General features: G+C 36.1%; 1 protein-coding gene across 1 annotated transcript in view; it reads right to left on the reverse strand.

Annotated features, from left to right (window-relative positions):
- LOC135691967 (meiotic recombination protein DMC1 homolog) overlaps positions 1–9,886 on the reverse strand; it is a 24,331-nt gene extending 14,445 nt beyond the window's left edge. Inside the window, exons 1-4 of the mRNA XM_089112085.1 lie at positions 9,482–9,886; positions 9,159–9,200; positions 2,389–2,439; positions 1,841–1,936 (exon numbers count right to left, since the gene is read on the reverse strand). Coding sequence (XP_088968211.1) covers positions 1,841–1,936; positions 2,389–2,439; positions 9,159–9,200; positions 9,482–9,547 — 255 coding nt within the window. The 5' untranslated portion in view covers positions 9,548–9,886. The remainder of the gene's footprint in view (positions 1–1,840; positions 1,937–2,388; positions 2,440–9,158; positions 9,201–9,481) is intronic.
- Positions 9,887–11,555: the final 1,669 nt, after the last annotated feature.

The raw sequence follows: 11,555 nt of genomic DNA on the forward strand, positions 1-11,555 counted from the left end.
CTTGCGAAAGGTTCTATTTCGCTTCTTTCGCTAAAGTTGATTCCAAAAATTTAGTGCTTTTCTGGAGTCGAGAGGCTTTCTTTCTGCGAAACTTTCTTCCCTTATGATATGACCCTTGGGCACGTCTGATTACGTATGAAAGGTCATTATTAGCTAGAAATGTAACAATGGCGACTCCAGACAACTACTTAAAGCAGCAGTTCTACTTCCTTCCAGAAAACTATTATCATCTGCAGTTTCAGTTTATTTCTCTAGAAAGTATGACAGACTTGTATTTCTCTAGTAAGTAAGACAGACTTGTTTTTGTGCGATATTTGAAATAGATTGTCTGTATAGTGGATGTTGGTCATGGTGGGATCCTGTGGCCTGCGCGCAGACTTAATTTTTTTCGCGTTGTAGTGAAGCCAGCGTCCTTGGCCTTGGCAGTGACTGTAATATCTCAGTTTATGAAAATTATCTTGTTCAACCTTTGCAGAAAGGGCTCGTTTTTTGAATGTCTGATGGCCCAGGTGGCAATCGCCACTTTACCACCCGGCCATACCGTTCCTGTTTCCAAGTAGAGCTTGAATCCAGATTGGGGGGCGACCCAGGTTAGCTTGCATGCACTTGGGAATGCATGCACTGGTGTCACGATGTAGGTGAATTTAAAATTGCGGGCCTTAGCTGGGAAATGTTTTTGCTCAAAATATTACAAGTTCACAATCTTTGTGGTGTAAAAGAGAGAGCTTAAAGCTATAACTGTGGATAACAGTTACCGACAGGAGCTTGGCTGTGAAAGGTCATCGTCTTGAAGGGACATAAAAGAACACTTCACGATATGGGACATCATTATCACTTTCCTTGCCTTGCTGATTTGCTCAGTCCTATTCTAAAAGAGCAAGTAGCCTTGCAAGTAGCGGAGAATCTGCATATCATCATACGATTCCTTCTAGAACACTATTATCATCTCTGATCTGGTTGCATATCTTTTTATTGCTTGTGGTTTCGTTTGTAGCTTTGCTCCATCAAACATTTCGTCACTTTCTCAAACACCGATCTCTTTTCGACATGTCATCAAATTTCCCCTTTTGACAATCCACCTATACCCCTTATGAGGAAAACTTTCATCCCAGACCGCTCCTCGTTGAATTTTTCCACTCATCGTTCATATTTTGACGTTGTCTTGTGCTTGACGTGTTAACCTTTTTTTAGAATGGCATTGCACATGGTCGAGTTCAAACTAAACCGGGCTCGTCTCATTTGCGTAACCCGAATAGAGTTAAATTGGTTAAACCGGATTAAAACCGGCTTAGTTGCGCCACACTGCAGATTTGCTCGACAAAATCTTTTCGCGCGACAACTTTTCATTCAGGGGAAAGTAGGCTTAACGTTGACCAGGGTCAAACCAGGATGAAATTTTGCAGTGTGAATCTGGCAAAAGACCAAGTATAAAGTTTTTGCTAGATTGTGAAGCTTTTGTTCTGAAAGAAAGACGACAACATTTTTCTCTTTACCAAAGAACCTCGTCGGGGCGTGAGGGCTGGGAGTGTGGTTAAGGCAGTTAATTGCTCTCCCGATCAGTAGGTCAAAAAAGCATTGAACTTTATTCCAACAATATCGTCCTGACTCGAGTTAACAGGTCACTAAGCTCACAGAAAAGAGCCCCTTTGCCTTTAGAAAACTTTCAAATATGACGCAAACGCCCTGGAACTAGCTTAAACCATATATACAATAGCATACCAACTTTCTTGCAGTCTATGGTTTCTTTAAAAGGCTTTCTTGTCATTAACCTATGCAATAACAAAACATCTTGATTTGTTGCTTATGGGAAAAGGAAGTACAAGACTAAGAAAATTCTTACAGAGACTTTGGCCACCGCTTCTTTAATTTTTTCAACTTTTGCCTCTGATATCCCTTTGACGTTTAATAGTTTCCTTTTTGTTGTCATTTGCAGGCCCTATTGAAAAATTCAAATCAGATTATTTTTATAAGTCATTGTTGTTTAAGGAACATAGAAATATACATCGAGAAAAGGGCCTTGCAGGAAATCAAAATTATCGTCTTGTTTTAAGCTTGTGCCTAAAATCTAAACTCAGAACCAGCTTTTTCAACCAAAAGTCAATCAGCTTTGATGTTGTTAAATATTTGGAAGCTAGCAAGAGCATAATTTTGGTTCTAATGCTACCAGTTGAGGGTTTTTGTCAAAATAGACTGTCATTTGTGGGTAAATTTTTAATACTTTAGCTTTGGTACTCTTTGAGTCTGACTGGACCCCCTCTTAAGCCATAATGGGATTACCCCCCCCCCTCCCCGGGACTCTCCAACTGCAGAGACAAACATTAGAAGCCTTGCACTAAATCAAATTTCCCTTTCGATCTGCTGAAATGATGGCAAATGATTTATATTTACCTTTATAGTGCATATTCCAGCTGACTTGAGCTTTTTCAAATCTGCGACATTCTGTTGAATGAAGATGTAATAATAATGAAAACATTTTTTATTTTATATTCTTCTACTTACAACAGTAACCTCACTTTACAGGTAGTTACTATCGGCTAGCCTGGTGACAAGTTTACTAATTTTACAAAAGTTATAACACTTAAATAAATCATATGAGTGCAAAGAATCTTTAGAAGGAGAGCAGTTCAGGGTTTGTCCATAATAACAATAATAATAATAATAATAATAATAATAATAATAATAATAATAATATAATTCATTTTAAGTTGGTGACCATAACAGCAGCAGTACTAATTAAAGCCAACTATACACAAAAACAACCTATTAACATAAATTCTAAAATCTAAGAATATTTATCATATTTTATAAATAAATAATTCAAATATTTTATAAATACAAAAAATTCAATGCTAACTAGATATAGCCAAGGTTTGTTATAAACGTTTTGCAAAGCTTGCAGTTGCATTTGTCTGTAGTCCATTTTTTATGCGACCCTTAAAGATTTCTAGAGTGCGAGACTCCTTGGTTTCACTTGGTAATGTCTGCCAAAGTCTGCTTCCAACATATTGTATGTTTTCTGTACCATGAGCAGTTGCATTTGCTATTGGTACCAGAAGACCATCATTTTTTCTAAGATCGTATGATATGTTCTTTTTTTCGACAAAAATATCTTCCATGAATGATGGATTTAAACTGTTTTTGGTTTTATATATCTCCATGATAAGCAACTGCAAGTTTCTTTCGTGAACTGATACGGAGTTATCTTTTGCTAGAAGTTCATCAAAAGAGGATTCAGTGTCTCTGTATACAATTCGCAAAACTCTATCATATCATAGCTAGAAACTAAAACAAAGAGCTACAACGAGACCACGATCTCTTTAAGTTACAACATCTTCTCATCTTGGAATAGTACAATAAATAAAGAAAGTGCAGCTTTGGGTATTTTTATAAAACTCCATGAAAATTTCTACAGGGATGCAAAGCAAGATTTTATTTTCTTCATTCATAACACGCACTAACGTGATTACTTTGGTAGTTCTAATCTAAATGATTGATACCAACTGTCCTGATTGAAATCATTTCAGTTTAGAAAGATATGGAAAATTTGCAAGCCGAGAATAATAAAAGGTTTCAAGAAAATGTTCTGTAAGTGAACAGCATTTATAGAAATATTGTATTTTACTTCAAACATTCTAGCCTAAATCAATCAAAAGTAGGCTAAAATCAATTTGGACTTGCCAATTAATTGCGCAATTTAGATTTACCTTGACTTTCACGCAAAAGGCAGGGCAGGAGTCTAAGAAAGGACAGCCCTACAAGGGTAGAGTATTCATTTTTAAAGGTGAAATTCCATATACTGTGCACCCTTTAAACATGGAATTGAAAGTAAAATAATGGACTATGCGAGGATTATCTCAATTATGATCGATTTTGGCAAAGGCGGTACTTCTGCACTGTGCAGAACATCTGGCTACTCGGATGGTCGATTGAGACCAGAACCGAATCTTTGTCTTTTCTCTGGAATTTCTTTCAGCTGACGCTAAGTAAAATTGCACAATTGCGTTTGATTTTAGACATTGATGTGGCTGCGGTGATCTCATTCGAATTACAGTGGAACGTTAATACGGCCACCAACGGGCCACCAAAAATTGGCCGTATTAACGGGGTGGCCGTATTAACGAGGAAGGGTCACATTTTGGAGTTTAAGGGGTAGAAATTAAAAATAACATCCTAAGGAACTGTTTTTAATAGACATCTGGAAATGTAGATAAAGTTATAAAAAGATATGTTAAATAACTAGTCCACAAGCAAGCAAAACGAATAGGAAGTCCTGGGTTCTTGGGCCTTAATCACCAAATCATGATGTTGCAAAAAAATTGGTGACTTTTGACTGGTTCGTTCTGCGTTCCAGCAAATCACTTTAAGTGGGGCAATCACACCTGAAAGCAAGCGACTTTGATAATAAAAAGTTCTTTTATAAAATGAATGAGATTATTGTGATTTTACTACAGTTTTGCTAAATACAAATGACCGTATTAACTGTGTGGAATTATAAAGAATCCTGCTGTTTGGGATCACAAAATGTGGCTCTGGTCGTACTAACGGGAGGCCGCATTAAGGGGTTTTTTATGAGACTATGAATGGCCGTTTTTCCGGACCAAACAAATGTGGTCGTAATAACGAGGTAGCCGTATTAACGAAGTGGCCGTAAGGCGGGGTTCCACTGTACATTTGCTGTTGAAAGTCTTACATCATGCTCACTCACATATTGTCAATAATGATGTATAGTTTAATCTTTTTCCGTTAACAGTTTTGCTTCTAGGCAGATACATCATTCGATGCTCAAGAATATGGCGATTCCAACCATATCAAAATAGTTGGCAAATATTGTAAAATGATACTTTCCAAGAAAATTTATTGCCTTAATGAGTGTAACACCTTCAAAAGCTATTTTGTACCCTTGCGTTTGAGATAACAAAATCTGTCAATAATACGATCTCACTGTCCTTAATGTAATAATACGATACTTAACTGGAAGTTCCAAAATCTGATAAATTTTCTCTTCGGGCTCTCAGTTTACATGTTTTCACTCATTCATAGGTTAAGGTGGTAAGGACATGAAAATTTTTGTGACTAAATTTTCTAGGAAGGTACATTATTTTAATGCAAACCAAATAGATTTGAGAGTATAGATCAAAACAGCAGAAGGGCTCAACACCCTCAGCTCTGACAAAATTTTTGCTCCAGCACATCCATATTTTATTTCAGTATAAAACATGAATGATTCACCAAAGATCTCAGGCATAAAACATCGGTACTTACTTCAAATTTTGGTGTATTTCTTCGGCAAAATTTTGGCATAATTCCATTGGCGTGGTCTGACTGTGCTAGTTTTTAATACGATAATTTGCTGACGTGGCGAAAACCATGCGAGATTTGTCCTGACGAACTTTGCAAAATAACAGGCCCGTAGACACTGGGGGCAGGGGGCAATGCCTCCAATAATTTGTGAAAATTTTGCTTGAAGATCTTATAAGCGCAGTATTTCTTAAGGCAGGTAAAGGAAGAGCTATATTTTTATCCATACCCCCCAATCCAGTTTAGCAGTCAACGACCCTGCATAAAAATGAATAAGTTTTAAATGTCTCCCATTCTAAACTAAACAAGGAAAAGAAACGAGACACAACTGGAAGATGTATTACAAGCGTTATGCTCATAGAAATGTAGACATGAATCGATATCTAAACATAGAAAGGAATGACTCGTTACTTTTGAAATGCTCTTACTGAGAACATTTATTTACTTTAAAGACAGGGTTTTTTATAATTGCATTTAGAAATTTGTTCAAAGTTATGTGTGTCGGAACTGCTGGGCTTGTCGCTAACAGTTGAAAACAAGATCTTGGCTCTTTGGTAATAGGAAACTATTAGGGGATGGGGAATTATTGTAAACGAAAGCTTACATGTATTGCCCAGGATCGTCCTTTTGACAAACTTGATGTGGCAAATATTCTAGATGTATTTCTGGCCATCTCTATAATGTCATATTTCGAAAATTGTTCTTGAATTCGGTCAGAATGGTGGTGGCCTTTATTTAACCCCTGAACAATCTAAACATTTCACCTCCTCCCCTACTTCATTAACGTTTCGCAAGCTCTGCCTATGTTACTGATGTTACCATCTTGGTTGCTGCGCAAACAATCCATTAACCTGGCTGCTCAACCAATGATTGGAAAAACATCAACCCCTATTATGTTTTGACTGGAAAATTACATATCAAGATTTTTTTGAATAACTTAGATATTTCTTGAATAAATTAGATTTTTCATTAAGTTTTACCCTGGGTATCAGAGCCTCAGTGATCGAAAAAGGTGACCCCTCTAAATACCATTCGCCGTTTTTGATTACTGAGGGCCCCCTTTAAGAGTCCTTCAGCTAGAAAATAATAATTTTCCCCCCTCAATATCAAGATTTTCTCTCATCTCTTATCCTACGTCAGAATTAAATTTCCAGTGAAAATGATGCTGACCTGGACTAAGAATTGTTGATCCCCCTTGTAAGTTTTTTTACACCTAAGCCTACATCCCTGGTGGTTACTTATTAGAATTAATAGCAATATTCCAATAACGTTTTAAGCTAGTTTAAAAAAGTGATGCAACAAACAACTTTGGAGATACCCGTGAACTTATTTTTGATTTTTGGGGCCCTTTCCCGACGAATTGGCCCGGGCCCTAAACTTGGAGCCAGTCCGCCCTGTTAACAACCAACTTTTAAGAGTCCCAAACACTTTTGTGCTCTAAATAAAAACAGCCAGAATATATTGACTGGTCCAGTTATGGCATTTAACAAGCCCGTCACACTGTGCGAAGTAAGCAGTGTTTTTGAACTTGCAAGTATCCGTCATGAGACATATTTTATGTAGAAAATGAGTTTCGATATTGCAACCTTAGCTGGCATGGATAAAGGCAGGAATGCCAATGCGAATAAAAACCAGGGAGACTTAAATTGGTATTCCACATGTTTTGGGTCAAGGTTGCAAAGATATATCATACCTAAAAGGCATGGTTTCTTCTTACTTTATAAGCATGTCCTATCTCCAAGAAGCTCAAGAGAGACTCAAATTAAGAACCTCTGGAGATATAGAAGCAACTCGTCAAGGGATTTATAGCGCTTTTCCAGAGTTTTTGCTAGTATAAGACCTTGCTAATATAAGATTTGGTCACTTTACATTTTCTGCTTTGTTTCTTAGTATATTTCTAGTCCGCTTTTTTCTTTACTAAGCATGACGAAACCTGAACTGCTTAATCTGAAGAATTGACAATTCGACAATATAATGCTATGTCAGAGTTTTTGTTTTGTTGCCAACAAAGGCAGATAATCAAGGTTTAAATAGCATGGGGCTCAGACGTCAGTTCCACAAGGGATGGCTGGGAGAAGCAAGAACCTTGAAGGCCACTGACGTACGAACGGCTGGTTTGCCTATGATTATGATATGCATAGTGAAACACCAAGTCCAGTAGTGTGCAAACATATAATACGCAAAAGTAAATGAATAGACCTGTATAAGCTACAGAAACTGCATAAAAATGAGTTAGAAATGGTTTCCAGAAAGGTTCAGTGGTAAGGCGAAAAAAGTGGGTACGTTTACCGACCAATCGATAAATTTTTCGACAAAATATAAACCACAAAAATTGTGATTTTTGGCTGCCGAGACTGATCTCTTTCGGATGTTTTGCGAGTCAAGAAGAATCATGCTCTAATGAAAATGTTCCGAAGATTTGTAATTGCCAGAAAAACCACCGAAGGGAACTTTGGGTTTTATACAAGACAGGGAAAGGGTTGTAGTTTTGCTGCTCAATGGACTCCTACGAATAGAATGAGCGAGGTCTATAACGGAAAAATGGTGCAAATTGGCAGAGATACAAAAACATAAATTTTTTATATACTAATGCAATAAGGATGTTATTAAGGTTACCAGCTGCAACCCAGGGTTTATTTTAAGGAATTTTTATCACTGCACAAATCAGTGTAAAAAGATAATTTTGGGGCCAAAAATGAGCTCGACATCAAATATCGTTTCACTTCCAGGCTTTCAGGAATAAAATATTTGTATAAAATGACCTCATCTTGTTTAAAAAGAGTCTTTTTGGGCTTGGGTATCAATTGATTATACAAGTAAAATCGTTTTCCAAGGGCATCGCAGGGTAGACTTTCTTGGGGGGGGGGGGGTGGACTACGAATTCACCCAATCAAAAAATAATATATCTGAAATTCTTCAATTGCTGACACAAACCTCCGAAATCAATTTTTCAATCTAACTGTGTGGCATGTAATAACAGACCTTACAACCATTTAGAGCGGCATCTCGGAAGAAGCACAGGATGTTGTTACTACCAGAGGCGGCACCATGGTTGCGACCGAAGAAAAGGGAAATTTTTCGAATCTTGATGCTCCCAAATCGCTGGGAAATTCACTCTTTGAAGCAGTGTTTACTAATGCAACCTTACTCTTACATGAATATCCATAGCTTGAAAGCTACCTTATACTGTAATGGTTATAAAAACATCAGTAACGTATAAGATTAAAAACTGCTGTTTGGTTTGTTAATTATGTGGCCTACACCTAAAGTAGTCGTACACTTTTGGCCTTACACGATAGAAAACATTTACAGACTGTCTTTTTGTGTTGCTGTTCACTGCTGTTGGCAAAAGGTAATTATCATAAGGATAAATATTCTCGAGAATTCAGTCATTTAGTTTTTTAATTCAGTCATTTATTTTTGTCACTGTCATTTATCCAGGTTTCTTGACATGTTGCGCTCATTTGTTAAAAAAGAAAATAATGAATTTAGGGCTATAGTCCATTCTGCCAGTTGTTATTAACTGGTTGGCTTAAGGACCCAATGAAATTGGGATTAAGGTTATTCCGATACTGATCATTCAAATAGTTTGCAGTTTCGAAAGGAAAAAATGTGTCTTTCGTCACTTAAAAAACTTCCTTTATCATTGCTTAAATTGGTCATCACTGCACGCTAACTTTCTCCTAGTTGAAACCTGAAATAACCCCATGATATTTCTTTCATAGTTTTCCTTTTTTTGTATGTTTCAATTAGTGCAACGGGATTTTTTCACCGAATTTTCGATGTTACATGACCACTTTCGGATAATTGCGGATAATTATGAGCAGAAATGAAAGTCAAAGTGTATGTAAATTACTTACAATGCCATGGCTCTGAAGTACATCAATGTCTTGAAAGAAATCCTTGAATTTGAAAGTAGAAAGCTTTGTGAGTTAATTTCGCATTTACAGGCACATAAAAAACAGTTAAAGTAAACTTTTTGCAAAGACACATAAATGCTTCAGATGAAAACTCCCTGCGAATCCTATTCATTGATCTGCCATGAATAATATAAAACTAAATCAATTTTAGGCATGATTTAATAAAATAATTTCAAAGGTACCCTTGCATGAATTTGTTTTAGTGAAAAATCAAGGATCAGGCCCAAAGCCATTTTGAAAAAACGTAAGCTGATCAAACTTACTTCGTCATCTTCTCCTTCAAATGCTTCCTCTGCGTCGGCATTTACAACTTGATCCAAACTAGCCATTTCAAGTTTTTGAAGGAATTTGAAGAATACTTATTAGAAACGTTCCCTGAAAGAAAATCCACCAATAGACTTTGACATTTGGGGGATGAAAAAGCGAAATAAAATTTGCTTATTTGACTTAACATCTTATCTCCTGGAATATTATAAGTTTCAAAGAGACATTGATAAAATTTTTTTAGCTTTGTCTATGCTAACAAATACTAAGAAACATACCCGTTGAAGAAAGAGTAACTTTACTGGATTTAGAACGTCTTTCTTTGTTCGCAGGTAGCTTGAAATAGTGTAAATCTGGCGTCAGCTGCAGTTTGGCGGGAAATTAGGTCACTAGAGCCCAGTCTCTACCCGGAAGTCATATGAATGACGAAATTCAATTCTCACTGATACATCAAAATCAAACTCACAGTAGAGCAGTAGCCTATATCTTTTAGTATGCAAGGTTAACTACAATATAAGAATTTAATAAGTAGAAAAATGTCATCCGATATACTAGCTTACTCTAACAAGTGAAGATAGCACAACATAATAATAGCCAAATATTTGCTTATTAGCTTGATAATTCAGTATCTTAACTAATTAAATGAAGGTGATTTTGTTGAGAAAATTGTTAAAAAGAGTGATTTTTCCAGTTACGATTCCTTTGAGTTTCATTTGAGATTTACAATTTCTATGCTGGGAGAGTGCAAAGAGATACTTTGAAATTTAAACAAGAAATTTAAACAAGAGATTAAGCAAGAGAGAGTCAAATTTCAGTTTTATGCATGTATATTTCAGAGATGAAAGCAAATTGCAAGACTGGTATCAATCAAACGCAATAAAAAATAGAAGCTTTTCATCAAACTGCAAGGAATACATTTTCAGCTGAAATTAGATACAAGGATAGATGCATTTTACGTTTGCACGAATATAATATACAGATTTTCACTTAGTAAATAAACTCTAAGGAATATCAAATGAAAAGGTCCTTTCAGTATGAACATTGCTTCTACATTAAAATCTACCGTTTTGTGCTAACGAATTGATGATTGTTGGAGTATTTACTTTACCAGGCCAATAGATAGACAGGAGACTTGCGTCTTGTGCTTGGGTGTTTCCAGAGCAGCGAGTCAAAATATCAAGATGATCTTAGAAGTATCGACAAACCTAACAAACGAAGACATTTTTCCTGTGTAACTCACTGAAGAGTAGAGAAAACTTAAAACCCTTTTAAAACGTTTGGTAATATCCCTTTGATAGAGACCCTTTTGAAACTTTTTTAATTAATTGATTAAAAGTTGGCTTTTAGGCTATTTACTATAGCCAGAACAAGAGCCAATATTGGCCAACTATTTACAAAGTGTATATGCAGTATAAAAAAATACATTATAGTTTGCAAAGCCCTAACCCATTTATAAAAGTTTAACACATCCTACTGTTGTAATCAGTGGCGTAGTTAGAGGAGGGTCAGGGGGGAGGGGCCAAAGACACACCTGTAAAGCTAAACAGCTTTTTTTCCGGGAAATTTCTGATCTTGTTAGAAATATAACATGGTTTTCTTCTTTTATTCAAGTATAACATTTTGAGAGGACAGTCTTCAAAGGTAATTATAACGGTTTCTTCAGTTGTTCAGAATCAGATGGGCATCTTAACAATCCCTTTGCGAAGAGAAGACCATTCAATAAGTATGATTTATGACACGTGACTTTGAACAAATAATTAGAGTTTAACTCCTGTTTTATTTCTATTCTAATGTCATTCTGTTATGTTCTGAATATGTGTCACAACTTTTTGGAATCTGTGTCAAATGCTAACAAATATGGTACACGGCAAGCCACAAAAGCGACAACAGACAAAAATTTGCAATCCGGTATCAGATCTGTGCGTTTTCTTGACAAATCATTGTCTGTTGTCTGTTTTTGTCAAAAGTTAAAAACCTTTTTATTCGACAAGAACTATCAAATTTGATTCTGAGGCGAAATTTATTGTTCTGTCACTCATGTAAATGATCAATTACATTAAAAACCACCTTAGA

This window comes from Rhopilema esculentum, chromosome 13 (assembly GCF_057945365.1).
Source record: "Rhopilema esculentum isolate cy_ngs chromosome 13, ASM5794536v1, whole genome shotgun sequence".
In the NCBI taxonomy this organism is placed as follows: Eukaryota; Metazoa; Cnidaria; class Scyphozoa; order Rhizostomeae; family Rhizostomatidae; genus Rhopilema; species Rhopilema esculentum.